This window comes from Lepidochelys kempii, chromosome 1, assembly GCF_965140265.1.
Source record: "Lepidochelys kempii isolate rLepKem1 chromosome 1, rLepKem1.hap2, whole genome shotgun sequence".
NCBI lineage: Eukaryota > Metazoa > Chordata > Testudines > Cheloniidae > Lepidochelys > Lepidochelys kempii.
The window spans coordinates 343,880,273-343,901,434 of NC_133256.1; the positions used below are offsets into that span (position 1 = coordinate 343,880,273).

Consider the following 21,162-nt stretch of genomic DNA (forward strand, 5'->3'; position numbering starts at 1 on the left):
TCCCAGCTCCCTCAGCCTCTCCTCATAACTCATGTGTTCCAGTCCCCTAATCATTTTTGTTGCCCTTCGCTGGACTCTCTCCAATTTATCCACATCCTTCTTGAAGTGTGGGGCCCAAAACTGGACACAGTACTCCAGATGAGGCCTCACCAATGTCGAATAGAGGGGAACGATCACGTCCCTCGATCTGCTCGCTATGCCCCTACTTATACATCCCAAAATGCCATTGGCCTTCTTGGCAACAAGGGCACACTGCTGACTCATATCCAGCTTCTCGTCCACTGTCACCCCTAGGTCCTTTTCTGCAGAACTGCTGCCTAGCCATTCGGTCCCTAGTCTGTAGCTGTGCATTGGGTTCTTCCGTCCTAAGTGCAGGACCCTGCACTTATCCTTATTGAACCTCATCAGATTCCTTTTGGCCCAATCTTCCAATTGGTCTAGGTCCTTCTGTATCCTATCCCTCCCCTCCAGCGTATCTACCACTCCTCCCAGTTTAGTATCATCCGCAAATTTGCTGAGAGTGCAATCCACACCATCCTCCAGATCATTTATGAAGATATTGAATAAAACCGGCCCCAGGACCGACCCTTGGGGCACTCCACTTGATACCGGCTGCCAACTAGACATGGAGCCATTGATCACTACCCGTTGAGCCCCACAATTTAGCCAGCTTTCTACCCACCTTATAGTGCATTCATCCAGCCCATACTTCCTTAACTTGCTGACAAGATGTGTTGTTCATGTCCAATCAGGTGTGTGCTCGCAAATGTGCACAGTAACCAGAAGATTTTTCCCCTAGCAGCAACCGTAGGGTCAGCCTGGGCACCCCCTGGAGTTGCACCTTCATGGTGCCCAATACAAAGCCCTGCTGACTCCACACTGCCTCAGTTCCTTCTTGCCGGCTACTCCAACAGAGGGGTAGGAGGGTGGGTATTGGAATGGACATGAACAACACATCTCAAAGAACAACCGTTATGAGAAGGTGAGTAACCGTTTTTTCTTCTTCAATTGCTTGTTCATGTGAATTCCAATCAGGTGATTCACAAGCCCAAGAACAGGAGGCGCGGTCGGAGTCATCCACTGATTGGAGCACTGCTCATCTGAAGGCCGCATCGTCTCTGGCCTGCTGAGAAATAGAGGAACGCTGTTGATGAAGTCTGCGCCCTGGTGGGGTGCCAGTAAACAGGGGTGCGGGAACCCCCTCCAGGTTGTACCATTCCCGGATGCAGGATGTGATCCATGACTAAATGCATTGTGACGACAAGCACAGGCCTTTCATTCTGTCTGCCGCTGCCACGAACAGCTGGGTCGATTTTCTGAACGGCTTCGTTCTCTCAATTGTAAAAGGCTAGTGCCCTGTGGACATCTAGTGAACGGAGTCTCTGCTCCTTGCCGCTAGGATGAAGCTTAGGGTAGAACACCGGGAGAAAGATGTCCTGGTTAATGTGAAACTGTGACACAACCTTTGGGAGGAAAGCAGGAGGCAGCCTGAGCTGCAACTTGTGCTTATAAAACATGGCATAAGGGGGCTCTAAGTTTAGGGCCCTGAGTTCAGACACCCTCCCAGCCGAGGTTATCACCATCAGGGACGCCACCTTGAAAGAAAGGTAGAGCAGGGAGCATGACGCCACAGACTCAAAAGGTGGTCCCATGAGTCTAGTAAGGACCAGGTTGAGGTCCCAGATCAGGACAGGCTGACAGATGTTAGGGTATAGCCTATTGAGCCCTTTTAAGAACTGGCTGACCATTGGGTTAGTAAACAGAGAGCGGCCCTCCTCACCCGGGTGAAAGGCCGAGATGACAGCTAAGTGCACCCTTATTGAAGATAACAAAAGCCCCTGCTGCTTCAGATGGAGGAGGCAGTCCAGAATAAGTGGCACGGATGCTAGTGTTGGGGATGAATGGTGTTGCGCCGATCAGACTGAAAATTTCTTTCACTTAACAACGTATGTGGCTCTCATAGACGGTTTTCTGCTGCCAAGGAGGACCTGTCTAACGTGGTCTGAACAGGAAAACTCCATCGGGTTCAACCATGGAGCTTCCATGCTGTGAGGTGAAGCGACTCGAGGTTCGGGTCTTGAAGACAACCATGATCTTGTGTCAGAAGGTCTGGGAAGAGAGGCAGGGTGATTGGGGCTTCCACGGACATGTCTAGGAGAGATGTGTACTAGTACTGATGGGGCCAGGCTGGTGCTATCAATATGACTTGAGCTCGTTCCCTCCGGATCTTGAGGAGTACCTTGTGAATGAGCGGTATGGGCGGAAAGGCGTATAGGAGACCTTGCACCTGTGCTCCTCATGAACCTCCTCCACTGCCCCTAAAGATAGGAGCGATTGCACCTCCTGGATAAGGAGCTGCTTGTGAGAAGGGTCCCTGAAGAGGGACGGGGAAGGGGGGGGGTGGAAGAGTGGGAGGGCACAGAACTTGACGGAGTATCCCCTCTCTACCATGCGGAGGAGCCATCGGTCCGAGGTAATACAGGACCATGCATGGTAGAAAGGGAATAGTGGGGACGAGAAGGTAAGGCGGGATGGATCCAGTCTTTGGTGTGGTATACCATCCTCAACCGTGCCTTCAAAAGACCAGTTTGTGACCTGAAGACAGCTTGAGTTCTCCCGAGCCCTGGCCAGAGGTTTGGCGCAGCCTTCTCCTGCCGTTCCGATTCCTCCTTTTGGACCCGTCTTGGAAGTTCTGCTGACCAAACCGCTGCTGGGGCTGCGGATGGACTTGTCTCTGCTGAGTTGAAGGAGTATAGAGGCCCAGGGACCTGAGGGTGGCTCTGGAATCTTTAAGGCTGTTTAGCCTTTTGTCATCTTCTCTGCGAAGAGAGTCTCACCTTCAAAGGGCAGGTCTTGGATGGTTTGCTGTACCTCACAGGGGAGGCCAGAAACCTGGAGGCATGAGCCCCTTCTCATGGCCACTCCAGTAGCCATAACTCTGGTTGCTGCATCTGCCCCATCAAGTGCCGCCTCAAGGGACACTCTGGAGATCAGTCTCCCTTCGTCAACCAAAGCCGAAAATTTGGCGTGGAAGTCCGAGGGGAGCAACTCCGTAAATTTAGCCATCGCCGAGCAGGCATTGTAGGAGTACCTGCTGATGATGGCCTGCTGGTTGGATACTCGGAGTTGCAGTCCCCCCGTGAAGCAGACTTTTCGCCCAAAAATGTCTAATTTTTTGGCATTCCTATTCTTCGACGAAGGGCCTTGAAATCCTTGCCTCTCCCACTGGTTAGCAGCATCCACCACCAGAGAATCAGGCAGAGGGTGGTAATAGATCTGTTCATAGCCCTTGGAGGGCACAAAGTACTGGCGCTCATTGTGCTTAGTCGTAGGTGGCAGCGAGGCCGGGGTCTGCCAAAGGGTCTTGGTTATGTCATTGATTGTCTTTATCAGTGGTAAAGCGATACGGGCAGGGCCGGAGGGAGCCAGGATGTCCACCATAGGGTCCTAATTATCCACAACTTCCTCTGCCTTAATGCCCAGAACCTGGGTGACCCGTCACAGCAGCTGCTGCAACACCCTGGAGTCTTCCAGAGCTGGGGCTACTGAAGTGCCTGCTAGGGCCTCATCTGGTGAGGAGGAGGAGGAGACCACCAGGGGAGGGAGTGGTTCCCTACCGTCCCCACTCAAGCTATCTCTTGACCCTGTGGAAACTGCAGTAGGTTGGCTTGGTCCCGGTGCTGTGAAAGGCGCAGGTGTTGATGCCAGTGTCGGTTCCCACACCAGCGCCGGTGCCTGGTGCAGCATGTGCACCAGGGTTCCTGTAGGTGTTGCTGCAGCCAGCGCCGACGATGGAGGCGGTCTCGGTGCCATCGTCAGTGCCGAGGGTGCTGAAGCCTCCGGTGCTGAAGTGGCCGATGTCAGTGCTGCTATTAATGACTGAGGCATTGGCTCCAGTGCCAACTGTGGCAGAACGAACGTCGTGGACACCACTGATCCTGCACCCGAGTAGGACCCCTGGCTCCGACCCTGGGCTTGATGGAAAGCCCACGGAGTCCAAAAGGGCGACTGAGGTGGATTTTGCCATTGAGGGGCCACTGCATCGGGTGGGACCACCTACGGTGAGGAGGATCTTCTGCTCCTGCTATAGTCAGAGCGGTACGAGTCTGACTCCGACTCTGACTCCGAGTAGGAGGACCAGGGTGGAGTTGCTCCTCTCGAGGTAGAGCGTCAGGAAGCAGAGTGCTGAGGTGAGGGGGATCGGCGTGTCATCATCGCTGACTTTCCCTTTGACTGCACGGGATGCTGGGATGGAACCTGCGGTACCGGGACACTCCCTTGTCTCGGCGGCAAGAACAGCGCCATGAGCCTCAATAGGTTCTGCACCACCTCGAAAGCCTCTGGGGTGGACGGGAGCGGTAGATGCTCCGATGGGTGCAGTGAGCGAGATGGGCCCATACTCGACTGCCTCGCTTGGGCAGGAGTCAACATGGCCCCACTCTGAGTCTCCGAGCCATGGCATGACTGAGGTGCCACTGGTGGCTGGTCCCTGGGTCTTGCTGAAGGAGAATGGCCTCTCTCCGACCTCTTTTTATTCTGTTCTGGCAATTGGGACTGGTGCCGAAGGCTGGAATGTCCCCAAGAGGCTCCATGACGGTGCCAAGCTTCCTTGCCAGTATCTTTCTTCAGCACTGGATCCTTCAAAGACGGTGCTGGAGCACTTCGCCTCAAAGACGACATGCCAGAAGCAGGATTCCTGGTGCCTGGGTCTGACTGATGTCGGAGAGCAGTCTCCATAAGAAGAATTTTGAGACGCTGCTCCGTCTCCCTAATGGTTCTCAGTTGGAACTCCCGACAGATCTTGCAGCGGTCTTTCTAGTGACCCTCACCCAGGCACCGTAAGCAGGAGATGTGGGAGTCACTTTTTGGCATGCGCATCGCGCAAATCTGGCAAGTCGTAAAGCCTGGGATCGCGGCAGGCCCCGATAACAAATGGGGGTGGAGAGGAACCCCCATAGCTGAAACTTATAAAGAACTACTGAATTATACTAACTATTGGAAACTAACTATGTAGAGCGAATAAAGCACTGCTAATCCACTTGCCGAAGCAAGAGAAGAGCAAGGGGAAAAGTTTCAGCTATCGTCACTGGCAGTAAGAAGGAACTGAGGGGGTGTAGGGTCGGCAGGGCTCGATATTGGATGCCATGAAGGTGCAACTCCACCCTATGGTTGCTGCTAGGGGAAAATTCTTCTGGCTACTGTGCACGTGCACACACCTGACTGGAATGGACATGAACAAACACTCGAAGAAGAGTTTCAGAAGAAGAATGAATAGTTTGAAAGCCCAAGCCCACAGGTGGGAATTTGGCAATCTGGATCTAATTTTAGATCTGCTTCTATTCTCATCTCTGCCACAGAATTGCTGTGTAAACTAGGCCAAGTCACATTATTTCTCTCTGCCTCAATTTCCCCAACTGCAAAATGGGAGGGCAACATCACCAACCTCACAGAGATGCTATGAGTTTTAATTCATTGTCTACACAATATATTAAGATTTTCAAATGGACATCACACTATGTTTTCTTAGTTATATGTGAAGGAGTTCTGCAAGCAAATACATAGGCTTTTATTTTTTTCAGCCCCTGTCATTGTCTATAGACAGGAGGATACAGACGCAGTATCTAGGCTGGCATATAGTGATGCTGGAGAAATTTAATTAAGTTTTATAACTAGCCTGCTCTGTGGATGATATTAATGTAATCACATCTCCCTTTCCTTACTCCACTAGCAACACTTAGGACTTTGGTTTATACAGGAAATAGCGTTCTTGGAAACATTTTAAATGAAATTCAAAATGTCAGGCAAATTTTGCTGCACTTTTCCCACCCCAGCCCCTTGTCTCTTGCCTGGAACCTGGGAGAGAGGGAGAACAGATTCCATTATGGACAACACTTTGCAGGTCTGACATACATTTTCAGCACATGAAGGCTTTATCTTGACAAGGGTTCAAAAGGTGTGTTGTTACCTCATGACAGCTAACCACCTTCCAAAATCCAAAATCCTAGCCCATGCTAAGATGGTTGAGTTAAAGCCTAGTCTTGTACCTCCTAGGCTTTAGCTCAATCAGCTTACCAGGTCCTAAAATGTATCTTGCCTTGCCTTGCATCTTGCTAGGGTTTTGGAAAGCACTAGTTAGATCGAGACAGCTGATGTAACCTAATATCCCATTTTTAAATCTTAGCCAAGATACGGACAGATACTATGACAAGAGGCACTATGACTTGTGAATGGAATCAATGGCATGGCATGGAGTTATGGGGCACTCTGGTGCTGGAGGGGTCGCCTTTCAAATGAGATATGTACACCTAAGTCTTGACCTCTTGCAATCACTAAAGATCCCAACCTCAGCTGTTGCGTAGGGATCAGTGTACTGATTACTTATTATTCACCTAGTGTTTGCAAAATGTCAAGTGCTAAGCAGTTTTATTAGTGCTGTTGTGTATTGTTATAGTTAGTGGTTTAGAATACGTTAAAACCAGCCCAGGCACAAAAATCTATTTGCCCATCACTTAGCATTATGACTGACAATATCAAAAAACTTACTGATATTTTACTTGTTCAGCAAGGAACTTATTCACCCTGGTCAACCAAACAAATAGAACTTTGCCAGTTAGCCAAGTTACACCCCAGAGGTAAATTAATTAATTCTCAAGAACATTCAGAGACTTAATGTTTACAAAGCTCTCAGTTCCTCACATAAAATGTATTACATACAACTGCATGTTATCATCATCTAAACTCATTTTCCACTCTGATGGATCCAACCCAAAGTCTCCACACATTTTATTGATATCATTGTCATTTGATTCTGAAAGCCATCAATGAATGAAGTCCAAACTTGTACAGAGAAAATGCGTTTGCTGTACTAACTGCAGCTCTTAAACACAGGACAAAAGGAGTTGAATCCTTTCCCAGTTATAAAATTCTTGCTGATACACTAAAGCAATATCTTCAAGAAAAGGAACAGGGTGATAGCTTATTTATTTTTTAAATTAAACATGCTTACACTACTCCCAATATATTGTAGAGAACATAAAGGTTTGAATTGATTTACATTGCTTTGTTATAAAACTTTTTGATTCTCTTATTATCTACACCTTGCAAGCTGCAGCTGAGTTGTTGAGTCTCAGAAAGGGTAAACAAAATACTGGAAAATATGAACAAACGTGAAACCTATATTGTTTGCATCTTAGTACTTATGTTCATTACAAACTCAAAAAAAGGCAAGACTTGGCTCTGAAGCTGAACTGTATATTATCTTCTTTTCAGAGCCCTGGGGCTGTCATTGCAAAGCACAGTGGTCCATTCTAAGCCCTGAATAGAGAAAAGGAAGAGATCATTCAATTATAATTTCCCTGCACAATTGGTATGAGCATTTCCTACCAACCGGATTAATTTGAACGCAAGATCCCAGAATAAAGCTGCTCAGCAGAAAGGATGGCAGTTTAATGTCTAGTAAATTTGATTTCTCTGAAAACCCTGACACATCATAATAGTGAAATCCTATTTACTGTAGCAAACAGGATGGATTATACTATTTAATACCTGGTATAGTGTGTGCCATCAGCTCACAGCTTTGTGCTCATCTTACCTTAAGGTTAATACTCCTTGAAAGCCTAAACGGTAAATAGAATTCCCAAATTAAGTGCCGATCCGATGATTTGTAAATCCTTCCTCAAAATTTAAGTTGCGAAAAAAATAAAATGGATTCAGGTAAGACTATCATTTTTCCAGAACTTATGTCTAAATTCTTAGGCTCTGATCTGACAATAAGCTTTGCACAAAAAGAGCCTCTGCATCCATAAGAACTCCACTGAAATCCATAGAGGTCTGCCAACAGAATTCACTGTAGGATCCAGACCTCAGACTTTAAGCTATTTGAGACAGGGATTTTGTCTATCTCTGAGATTGTACAGCACCTACCATGATGTAGGGGGCCTCTGAGGGCTACTATAATATAAACAATAAATACTAACAACATCTAGCTCTTTTAAAATACGTACACGTACTCTGTACGCTGCCCAGTGAAGATATTTTTAGAAAATCAGAAGCATAGGAACTTATTGCCTTGACTGAGCCAAAGCCTGACCAATATTAGGGCTTATTTCTTACTCATTCATATGAGACTGATAGAAGTTAAATAATTTTGTGATATATTAGCTTATTAAAAACTCCTTCATTCTTACTCCCACAAATAGGGGCATGATTCCCATCAGGATAGAGCTGAACACTAAATGACAACTGAATGTAAGTTGTTTCACTTCCTATAAACTGTATTACTTATATAGTACCATAGATCTGCATGGCACTGCTAAGGTGAAGAGAGACAACCAGCATTTCTCATGGATTTAAAAATACTCTAAAGCAGCAGCAACTGGATCAAGGAATGGTGGAGCACAAGACACACTATGAACAAAATTAGTACAAATTATTATTTTTGTTGGCCTCCAGATAACACAGTGATGAGCACATTAGAAATGCAAAGACAGATGAGATCTTGAGACAATGTAAAGTTAGACCAATGACAGAATGACTCATATGGCTGATCAGGACAACGGCAAATACAAGAGGGGGACACAATTCTTGGTGTGTGTTAGAAAAAGAGGTCTTGGGAGCCTGCACAGCTTCACAGACAGAAAGTAGTAAAACCTCATCTCATCAATTCTTACACTGCAATTTTAAGGAAAAGTCAACATATTGTATATGTGAACGTTTACGGTACTATAGAATGTAGAGTGGTTCTATCAAGAGATATTGTTCTATGGGCCTTTCTTTAAATCTAATTTTCTGTTAAGTTTTCATTTAACTTACAAGAACCATAAACAGACAATGAAAAATATCTACAACTGCATTACAGCTTCTATTCCAATTGCTACAAATAAAGGTACCAGGTCCTGTTTCCATCAGCATAAAAAAAAAAGTGACCCAAAAACCTTATATCTGTATCCTACAACTACATATGTATCAATCCTCAGTGGTCTGTTCTGATCAGAATGTGTGTAAGGAGCCATGTCCATATATCTCTTGGGTAGATACAAAGTAGAATATGCCCCTTTTAGGGCTGATGAATTAATTTCTCTCTGAAAGTCTAATGTGGGAACTCTTAAATAATGAGTTTATAGCCTAACCAGATATACTGTATCTGAAGGTTATTTTTTAACTTCTTTGTTAAACTATTCCATCTTGCTTAGCTGCTGTGGAGTATGCAATAACTCTTAGTTTATGTGTCATCTTTGACCTAGAAACACTAGCAGCTGTTGGGGGAAATCACTGTTTTTTGGAAAGTACCAAAGGATTTTTAGCACATAAACCAAATTTATGAACAGCTATTGCCCCTGAGAATTGAACTGTTTATGTTTTAGTCCCACAGCTGTCACTGGTGCACAGTTACTTTGTCCTGCATTAATCCCCTGAAAAGGTTGACACATCTTCACTCCAGTCACTGAAATATTTTATAAGTGACATACTTCATCTGGCAGTGAATATGTATAATAATTTCTCTCCGTAAGGAGCACATTGTGCTGACACTTATCTGTTCTGTTGTCATCTCCCTTTATTATCAATGTCCACACTGTTTTTTCAGCAGCACAGAAGAACACAGCTGTGAAGCTTCTAATTGAAAAAAAGCTAACTAATCAAAAGGCCAATTAATCATACAGATGAGCTCTGACACTTAGTGATGCAATAGACACAAATACCACCTATTAGTAACCAAGGTGTTGTTAAAATGTGCTTATCTGATGTAAGAGTGATCTTAAAATTTAATTAGCATGCTTCACCACAGATGACAAGACTAATAATGCAAATTTCTTCATATTGACATTTTATTTCTCCAAGTTCCCATCTTTTTATTCCACTCTTATCTTCTCTCTGTTCTACAGCACACACCATTATCTGTGTGCAGACTTCCACTGAAATCAATGAGAGTTTAGAAATAAACTACATGCTACACTACTCTATTAATTTGCACATTATAGCTCCCTTTTAAGCCCACCTCCACCATTCTCTACAACATTGAGACTCCAACGGCCTCTCCATTCCTTCCTTGGTTACTTTCACTTCTATTCAGATCACGGTGCTCAAAAATTATCAGCATTGTTTTGTCTAACAAATGACCCGGAGGTGGGGGGGAGACATCCAGGTAAAAAATATCTCAAAACTTGGATGCAGTTCAGATCTTGACCTGACCTTTGCACGTAGCCCCTGTTCTTCTTCCAGTCCTGCACACCCCAAATCTGTTCAGAAGATAAACCAGACTTTGAGGATAGGGCTCATCTCATTTCAGCACCTATGGAACATTCACTGCATTGGAACCTACATGCCTCAGACTTGATTTACAAACAAACAAAATAATCACCTTGCCAAAACAGTGGTTCTTTAATATATCAATACAAAAGGCAGAATGAAGAAATTAGCTTTATAACATGCCATGAAAAGCTCCCAACTCTGACAGATAGAGGGCACACACTCCATGGCTGAGAACTCTCAACTGAGAATATCCTGCTCTCATTCTGAGGAATTCAATTTCAAGAGGAGAAATCAAGACAGAACCATAGAACATTAGGGTTGGAAGAGATCTCAGGAGGTCATCTAGTCCAATCCCCTGCTCAAAGCAGGACCAACCCCAACTAATTCATCCCAGCCAGGGCTTTGTCAAGCCTGACCTTAAAAACCTCTAAGGATGGAGATTCCACCACGTCCCTAGGGAACCCATTCCAGTGCTTCACCATCCTCCTAGTGAAACAGTGTTTCCAAATATCCAACCTAGACCTCCCCCACTGCAACTTGAGACCATTGCTTCTTGTTCTGTCATCTGCCACCACTGAGAACAGCCTAGCTCAGGGGTCGGCAACCTTTCAGAAGTGGGGTGCTGAGTCTTCATTTATTCACTCTAATTTAAGGTTTTGCGTGCCAGTAATACATTTTACCGTTTTTAGAAGGCCTCTTTAAGTCTTTATTATGTAACTAAACTATTGTTGTATTAAAGTAAACAAGGTTTTTAAAAATGTTTAAGAAGCTTAATTTAAAATTAAAATGCAGATCTTATCAGTTTAGTGCAGTGGTTCTTAACCGGGGGTACACACATCCCCTGGGGGTGCGAGATGCCCTTTCTGGGGGTGCGAGACATGCGAGATTTTTTTAGAAGGTAAATAATCAAAAACGCAAATTAAGCACAAGCACATAAGTACAACTACTTTGTTTCATCAAACCTATGTATTTATTAACATTATATATTTTTAAGGATTACTGTAATATACAAAGTTTTTACGTTTTCAAGTTTTTAAGCTAATTGTAGTGTAATTTTTGATAAGGGGTGCGAGAACATATTTTGAGAACTCCAGACCGTCAGTGGGCTGAGCGGGGCCAGGTGTAGTATATTAAATTGCTCCCCATAGGAATGTGCTACTTACGGCGTACTACTTACGGCTGCCAGTCCTGGTGCTTTCAGCGGCATGGTACAGGGACGGGGAACAGGGGTGGTTGGACAGGCGTGGGAGTCCCAGGGGTCCTGTCAGGGGTTGGGGGTGTGGATAGGGGTCAGGGCAGTCAGGGGACAGGGGGGCTTGGATGGGGGGTGGGGTCCCAGGGGGTGGTCAGGAGACAAGGAATGGAGGGGTTGGATGGGTGCGGAGGTTCTGAGGGGGGCAGTCAAGGGGCGAAGGGGTGGGGGAGTTTGGATGGGTGTGGGGTTCTGAGGGGGGCAGTCAAGGGGGTGGGGGAGGTTGGATGGGTGTGGGGGTTCTGAGGGGGGCAGTCAAGGGGCGAGGGGGTGGGGGAGTTTGGATGGGTGTGAGGGTTCTGAGGGGGGCAGTCAAGGGGGTGGGGGAGTTTGGATGGGTGTTAGGGTTCTGAGGGGGGCAGTCAAGGGGCGAGGGGGTGGGGGAGTTTGGATGGGTGTGAGGGTTCTGAGGGGGGCAGTCAAGGGGCGAGGGGGTGGGGGAGGTTGGATGGGTCGGGGGTTATGAGGGGGGAAGTGCGCTGGCTGTTTGGGGAGGCACAGCCTTCCCCAAAACAGTAGGAATGTGCTACTTACGGTATACTACTTACGGCTGCCAGTCCTGGTGCTCCGCAATTAGCACATTCCTACAGGGAGAAATTTAATACACTACACCAGTGGACAGAACCCCAGACTGGCAGCAGGCTGAGCTGCTCAGCCCACCGCTGGTCTGGGGTTCCGTCTGCCGGCTCCTGCCAGCCGGGGTCCCAGCCGTCGGCCCCGCTCAGCCCGCTACTGGCCTGGGGTTCCATTCACCCAGGCTGGCAGCGGCCAGGACTCCAGCTGGCAGGAGCATGCCAGTAAAAATCAGCATTCATGCCGCAGGTTGCCAACCCCTGGCCTAGCTCCACCTCTTTGGAACCCCCCCCTTCAGGTAATTGAAGGCTGCTATCAAATCCCCCCTCACTCTTCTCTTCTGCAGACTAAATATCCCCAGTTCCCTCAGCAGAGGGAAGATGCAGCAGAGATCCTGTGTCCCTTGACACATGGGAAGGAGTCGTTCATTACAAATCTTCAGCATTGCACAAAAAGCTGGCACTAAAATCAGTACTGTTTGTTATCTCAGTTATATATGCAACAGTACACATTCAACACAGGTATGCTAGATCTCAATTCCACTGAGCTATTCTACTCTGGCCCCTTTTCTCAAGTCTTCTCTGCCACTTTAGCTCTGTATCTGCTCTGAATAAACAAAAAGTCACTGAAGGATAAAATGCATTTTACTGTATGTATATGATGTAACTAAAAATATAAAATGACTGTTTATTGATTATCCTTTGTCATGCCTCCTGGAAACCCCCAACTATTACACAGAGCCATAAGAGACATCCTGCTACCAACAAGCCCAAACCAAACTGACAAAAAAGCTTCCCTAGTATTCCTCCGTAAGGTCAAACAAATGCTTGGCCGAAAAAGTAAGCCTTGCAACATGCGCCACAATCTACAAGATTCTAGTTTTGGTAGAACACCAGAAAGAAGAAGTTCAACAGCTGAGGAGTCTCAGCTGAGAATGCATTGAGACTCCATGTCTCAATGGTCCAGCTAATGTGTCATCTTAGTGGCAATTTAAAATAAATTGGTATCTGGTCATTTCAAAATATACTTCATTGCCAAAATAATAAGAACTTCATCTGTCTTGTTTGCAAAAAGTAGCTCAAACCATAAAAACACTACATCCCATCTATCCACCACCTAAAACGCTCATTGTAGCCAATTATATACACTTACAATTTGTGCAATATGCTGTCCTCTCTAATCCATTACAAACTTTTTAGTCGCCTGAATGACACATCTATATATGTGAATAAATATAAAATACAGTAATATCTTAACCATATTAAGACTTATCAAAAACCAAGAAAACTCAAAGTTAAGGCTGGCATATTATTCCTAGATTATAAAGCCAGAAGGAATCACTGTAATCAAGTCTGACCTTTTGTATAATGCAGGCCCTAGGATTTACTCCAAATAATTCCTGTTTGACCTAGAATATCTTTTAGAAAAAGAGCCAATCTGGACTCAAAAAATGCCAAAACCCCAAGTTGTTTCGATGGTTAATTATACTCACTGTTAAAAATGTACATCTTGTTTCCAGTTTCAATTTCTCCTGCTTCAACTTCAGGCAATTCACTTTGTATTACCCTGTTTGCTAGACTGAAGAGCCCATTATCAAATATTTATTCCCTATATACATACCTATAGACTGTAATCTAGTCATCCCTTAACCTTCCTTAAATCTATCACTATATAAGGCACGTTTTCCAATCCTTTAATCATTCTCATGACTCTTATCTGAATCCTCTCCAATTTATCAATATTTTTATTGAATTGTGGACACCAGAACTGAACACAGTATTCCAGCAGTGGTCACGCTGTGCTGAATATAGAGAGAACACCACCTCTTCCACTCATATTCGATATTCCTGTTTATGCATCCAAGGATTACACTAGCCTTTTGGCTAAAGCGTCACACTAGAAGCTCATGCTCAGCTGATTATCCAGAGGGCCTTTAATCCATGTAGTTTCTTGGATGAAAAATGCAAAGCTATGCAAATTGAAAGTTGTTCCAAATTTTGGGACATGCCTTAAATGATGCCAAAAAGGCGAGAAGCGTGATTTGTTACAAAATTTCATTATGTAAGATGCAAACATTAATAGCAATACATCTTTTTGAAATATTTACTCCATTAAAAAGAATTCAGAGTAACAGCCGTGTCAGTCTGTATTCGCAAAAAGAAAAGGAGTACTTGTGGCACCTTAGAGACTAACCAATTTATTTGAGCATGAGCTTTCGTGAGCTACAGCTCACTTCATCGGATGCATCCGATGAAGTGAGCTGTAGCTCACGAAAGCTCATGCTCAAATAAATTGGTTAGTCTCTAAGGTGCCACAAGTACTCCTTTTCTTTTTATTAAAAAGAATGCATTTCATTACACTTCCACTATCGTTAAGCCATCTGGATTGTTCCAACAGTTTGCAGTGTAGTTTCAAATTCTTTTGAGGTAAATTTGCTAGTGCCTTCTAAACATGTCAAATTACTCTAACAATAAAGATGAATCTTTCCCTGCATATCTTGGTGGTTTGGCTAAGAGCAATGATCTCTGTCTAACCAAAGATGTGATTGTGGGTTTTTTTTTTAATTTTTATTTATTTATATATTTGGAGGAGGAGGGGAAGGGGAAGATAATTACGTTTGAAAGTTGTAATTTCACTCAAAATCTTGAGAATGTTGGGCAATGTCCAATGAAACAAAACCAGTTCACCTACACTGGCTCTTCATCCTGTATGCCCTTTATTGCTGGAAAAGTAACCTCTTGTGAAGATAAAAAACAGTGTGTGAGTAAATATTGTGAGAAATGAAAACTCATCTTAATCATAGAATCATAGAATATCAGGGTTGTAAGGGACCTCAAGAGGTCATCTAGTCCAACCCCCTGCTCAAAGCAGGACCAATCTCCAATTTTTGCCCCAGATCTCTAAATGGCCCCCTCAAGGATTGAACTCACAACCCTGGGTTTAGCAGGCCAATGCTCAAACCACTGAGTTATCCCTCCCCCCCAATATGACAATTATATTAATGACAATATTAGTCACTAAGGAATCAAAAAATGATTCTCAAAATAACAACCTCTATCTTCAGTCTTCACTTGTCTTTCTCAAACAGAAAGAGACAAAAACCAATTAATTCCATCATTTTAATACTGGCTTATGAAATTCTTCCTGTTGATCTTTAAGCTTAAACAGAAACCACAAAGTTGGTCACGGAAATTAACAAAACTCTTAATTAAACAAGAAAAATGGTCTCACCCTCTCTTCCAGTCGAGCTAGCTGCTCTTTGTAGTATGCATCGTGCTTCTTCAGTTCTCTGTCTTTCTCTTCCAGCTGCTTGGCCTAAAAAAAGAAATGCAAACATAAAACTGGATCAAGAAAAAGCAGCGCTTGCAGAGGAAAAAGTCTAGTATAAATTGTATCAGTAAGTAGTATACAGCAATTGAAGACGGGAGCCTAATAGTTTTTGCCAAAACAGTATTCAGTATTAATAAGAAGAGGATTGCTGCATTGAAAATGTAAATGTAATTATCTACTGTATCATTATTATTATTTGCTCAACAGCTGTATTTGGAAACGTCACAAAGGCGCACAAAGCATACTACTCTGAAATTAACTCTTTACTGGAAGGTTAACTTCATGGACAACTATTGCATTTAAGAAAACATTCCATTAATTCCAGACAAAAGCCATGTGTACTCAGAATGTTAGCATCTTAAAAGTCCAAAAATAAAATGGAGATTTTGGTGTGTACATGGCCATGGACCCGGACCCCACACCAACGCACACATTTGCATGTGATTTTAAAAATGTCTTTAAAATGATCAGTTCTGCATTGGGCCCCGATCCAATATAGCACTTAAGCATTTGCTTAACTTTAAGCTCTTTATTAGTCCCATTGACTTCAATGAGACCGCCCAGATGCTTAAACGCTTCATTGGATCAGACCTTAAAGCACAGTGTGCCTATTGCTCCATTGTCCTGTTAGGGCACCATTAAAAACAATGAAAGATCAAGGCCCTAAAGTTGACACACCCTCAAAATACATTCATAGGAAAACTTCTAACGATTCACAAACAAAACTAGATTTTGAACGCAAACCTGTGTTTAAAGAAGTAAGAAATATTGCCATTAAAGAATCATGTTTTGTACAATTCCCACCCCCACCACACACACACTTTCTAATAGGGTAGGCTTGAACTGAACAACATATAATGACTTACAACACTGATATATAAAATGAACTGTTAGCTATATTTTAATGATTTGTAACTATGGGTAGTGAATGAGTACCAATAAGGTAATGCTACGGCCAAGGGCTTGTTGGCATAAGCACAGTTCTTTTACGTAGAATTGATGGCTTGTTTAAAATCACGTTCTTGCTGACAGAACAAAAGGTAACATGTTGTGCTGGAAGATGTAAGTGAGAGATACGCAAACATGTAATGAAAAAAACTCCTCTTTTTCTGGGACAACCCTGGGTAGGGGCAGAGGTGACATAAAATGAAATGACCCAGAAACTGCAAAAACAAGCAGAAACCAAAAGTTGAGTAACTGAAGCTTACACATCCAGAATATATGGGTTACCTAAAACACAAAGCATTGATGTGCTAAAAGGTATTGGATAGAGATGAAATAATCAGTAATGTGGACATGTATAAAAGACGTAAGTGAACATGGTCCCAAACTGAAGATGCATCGGACCAGAAACTGAAGAACAGGACTGAAGGACCAGACCAAGGGATCAGAGAAGGTGATGTCTATCACAGAAAGTGGAAGAACTTCCTGGTGCCACAGAATGTGGTAACTTGGACCCATTTACCAATTCGGATTTGTCTGTTATTATTTGTCTGGCATAAATGTAAGTGACAATAATTCTGTCTGATATTGTATACAGAAAGGAGAAAACTGATTAAGTCTAAATGGGGTGGACTTTTGACTAAGTTTCCCTACTTTTAACCCACCAGTCCCTTTTTCACCTCTCTGGAAACTACCACCGTTGCTGGAGCGGCAGCTGCTGAATAATTTGCAAAGCTTTTACTGTTGTGTGAGCTGCTTCCTGGTTTACTTTCAGTTAATGGACTTCTGTCCTTTTAATATTATGACTTGAGCGCTCACGAAAGGTGCTGGATTTTCAGCACTGGTGAGTGAGGTGGTATTTTATTGCTTTTTGCTTATAGTAGGATATGTAGAATCAATGTGACTCACTAAGGACAGTTTTAAAATATTTATATACTGTGCACACAAATATCACATATAAGAACTCTTTTAGAGGGGAATGTTTGTCAGGTGATAGGTAACAGGTTGTAGAACATTTCACCTCTAGGATATTGGTAAAAATTCATCCCAGGCACATGATAATCAAATAGTCATTGCCCACTGAGGGCCATTCAGTGGCCTACCTAAAATGACAGGTTTCAGAGTAACAGCCATGTTAGTCTGTATTCGCAAAAAGAAAAGGAGTACTTGTGGCACCTTAGAGACTAACCAATTTATTTGAGCATGAGCTTTCGTGAGCTACAGCTCACTTCATCAGATGTATGCCGTGGAAACTGCAGCAGACTTTATATATACACAGAGAATATGAAAAAATACCTCCTCCCACCCCATTGTCCAGCTGGTAATAGCTTATCTAAAGTGATCATCAGGTGGGCCATTTCCAGCACAAATCCAGGTTTTCTCACCCTCCACGCCCCCACACAAATTCACTCTCCTGCTGGTGATAGCCCATCCAAAGTGACAACTCTTTACACAATGTGCATGATAATAAAGTTGGGCCATTTCCTGCACAAATCCAGGTTCTCTCACCCCCCTCCCAAAAACCACACACACAAACTCACTATCCTGCTGCTAATAGCTCATCCAAAGTGACCATTCTCCCTACAATGTGCATAATTAAGGTGGGCCATTTCCAGCACAAATCCAGGTTTTCTCACATCCCCCCCACCCCCATACACACACAAACTCACTCTCCTGCTGGTAATCGCTCATCCAAACTGACCACTCTCCAAGTTTAAATCGAAGTTAAGCCAGAACATCTGGGGGGGGGGGGGGTAGGAAAAAACAAGAGGAAATAGGCTACCTTGCATAATGACTTAGCCACTCCCAGTCTCTATTTAAGCCTAAATTAATAGTATCCAATTTGCAAATGAATTCCAATTCAGCAGTTTCTCGCTGGAGTCTGGATTTGAAGTTTTTTTGTTTTAAGATAGCGACCTTCATGTCTGTGATTGCGTGACCAGAGAGATTGAAGTGTTCTCCGACTGGTTTATGAATGTTATAATTCTTGACATCTGATTTGTGTCCATTTATTCTTTTACCTAGAGACTGTCCAGTTTGACCAATGTACATGGCAGAGGGGCATTGCTGGCACATGATGGCATATATCACATTGGTGGATGTGCAGGTGAACGAACCTCTGATAGTGTGGCTGATGTTATTAGGCCCTGTGATGGTGTCCCTTGAATAGATATGTGGGCACAATTGGCAACGGGCTTTGTTGCAAGGGTAAGTTCCTGGGTTAGTGGTTCTGTTGTGTGGTATGTGGTTGTTGGTGAGTATTTGCTTCAGGTTGCGGGGCTGTCTGTAGGCAAGGACTGGCCTGTCTCCCAAGATTTGTGAGAGTGTTGGGTCATTGATCTCTACTGAGTGCCTTTCAGCCAAGCACCAACATCACAGAACCCACCACAACTAACACCCATGATGGTAGCATCAGCTGGAATGCCAAGGAGACTGGAAATTGAGTTACCTTCTCTCTCCTCGAGGCAGCATCTTTAAATCACATTGCCAGAGCCACGCCAGGAAACTTACAAACTCCACTCTCTATATTGTACTTTTTTTGTGGACACAGGACTTATTCTGCTCGTCAAGCCCAGGGAATTCTTTTTTGGTATTCAGCATGTACCATGTTTTTAGGCAAATAGTCTTCCAATGTATAAAATATGCACTCTGCATCCCTCGTTTTGTTCTGTGTTTCTACTTACCTTTATTTCTATCTCCTGAAGCATGTAAAGTTAAAAACAAATAAAGTCATGAATTCAGTGCATGAATGGAGGACATAAAGAATACAAAGAGACCACTGTGTGGGTAATGTGTCAGAAATCCAAGGCACATCAGAAAGCTACAGGAAAAATCATATTAATCACATTTATGCAGCCTCGCAAAAATCTGCTCACCCAGGACAACTCATTTTATTTTCCACTACAATCATCATAGTAAAGGGCAAGCTATTACATTTGCGCCTGAGCTGGTAAATTTTTATGACAATTTTGTAGGGCTGCATGTATGGTCTAAGAATCAAGATGGTAAATTGGAAACACTTACATGTCATTACACTATTATGGTGTGAAGGAATCCACTGTATTACTAAAATACAATGTTAATTACATCTGAAATATGCTTCCAAGAAATAAAAGATTCTGAAAATGCCAGAATCATCAAAAATTGAAATATTTGTTTTTTTTTTAAATCAAGTGCCTATCAAGATCACCAAAATACATTTACATTTCAATACTACAATGTGGGAATATCATCACACAAGAACCTTTCCGTGAGGGGGCAATTAAGAAATTACAGCATCAGCGTAATAGGCACTGGCTACAAAAACTTTATCAGCTCCTCTCTCTATAAAAATCATTTCACCTCACAGATTCCAAATGCATTATCATCTTAGCTGTCCTGTGCAACTTCATTCCACGTGTGACAATACCTACCATGATCCCTGAAATACCTGAAAGCTAACGAACAAAAGGAATACCTAAGTACAGTTAAGTAGCAGAGTAATAAAGAAAATGTATGAATATTCCATTATGACTATTCCAAATACTCACAGTAATTTAATAAGCTTTAGGTCTTAGAATTCAATACTATAAATACATCACCTGATCCTACTGATGAGACAAAGTCGCCCAATGAAACGGTCTTTGAAAAGTCAACAGACTGTAAAAAATGTCATAATGCAATTCACCTTCCACATTTCCAAAGATTCACAACTTTAGGAAATTTAAGAGTAAAACACAAAAAAGTCAAATATGAATAGTTATGACTGGGGAGACCACAAAGCACCTAATCACAAACTCTTTCTCCTCAACTAGTTCAACAGCTCAATTAAAACCAATTCCCTGTTCTTCACTGAAAGAAACCAATAGTAGCAAAGACTCTTCCCAGGAATGAAAACAGGAAGTGGTAGAGTGAGAAATATACAGAAGACCATCAAACTTGAAAAAGCAGACTTAAACCCTACCTGTTCCATACTAAAAACAGATCAAGCTGTGGGACATGGTTAAAACTTGATAACGCCCAAGGACTTGTCTATACAAACACTTAGTTTTCAGCAAGCGAGGAGGCGAATCTACCTTGCACTAGCCTGCCATGCATGAAACGTCTATGCGTACCCTGCTGCCGTACACTAAAAGTTCCCAAGTGTGCTTTGATCTACCCCATTTTTAAACAGGAGAAGATCAAAGGGCATGAGGGAACTCATAGGGCACAGCAGTAGAGTTCATACAGACATACAGCACTTGCATGAGAGGAAAGTGATCAGGAACAGCCAGCATGGATTCACCAAGGGAAGGTCATGCCTGACTAATCTAATCGCCTTCTTCGATGAGATTACTGGTTCTGTGGATGAAGGGAAAGCAGTGGATGTATTGTTTCTTGACTTTAGCAAAGCTTTTGACACAGTCTCCCACAGTATTCTTGTCAGCAAGTTAAGGAAGTATGGGCTGGATGAATGCACTACAAGGTGGGTAGAAAGCTGGCTAGATTGTCGGGCTCAACGGGTAGTGATCAATGGCTCCATGTCTAGTTGGCAGCCGGTATCAAGTGGAGTGCCCCAAGGGTCAGTCCTGGGGCTGGTTTTGTTCAATATCTTCATAAATGATCTGGAGGATGGTGTGGATTGCACTCTCAGCAAATTTGCGGATGATACTAAACTGGGAGGAGTGGTAGATACGCTGGAGGGGAGGGATAGGATACAGAAGGACCTAGACAAATTGGAGGATTGGGCCAAAAGAAATCTGATGAGGTTCAATAAGGATAAGTGCAGGGTCCTGCACTTAGGACGGAAGAACCCAATGCACAGCTACAGACTAGGGACCGAATGGCTAGGCAGCAGT

General features: G+C 43.6%; 1 protein-coding gene across 2 annotated transcripts in view; it reads right to left on the minus strand.

Annotated features, from left to right (window-relative positions):
- CHCHD3 (coiled-coil-helix-coiled-coil-helix domain containing 3) overlaps positions 1-21,162 on the minus strand; it is a 248,719-nt gene that overhangs the window by 78,270 nt on the left and 149,287 nt on the right. For both annotated transcript variants that reach the window (XM_073328860.1, XM_073328859.1), the window contains exon 5: positions 15,305-15,388. In XM_073328860.1, coding sequence (XP_073184961.1) covers positions 15,305-15,388 — 84 coding nt within the window. The remainder of the gene's footprint in view (positions 1-15,304; positions 15,389-21,162) is intronic.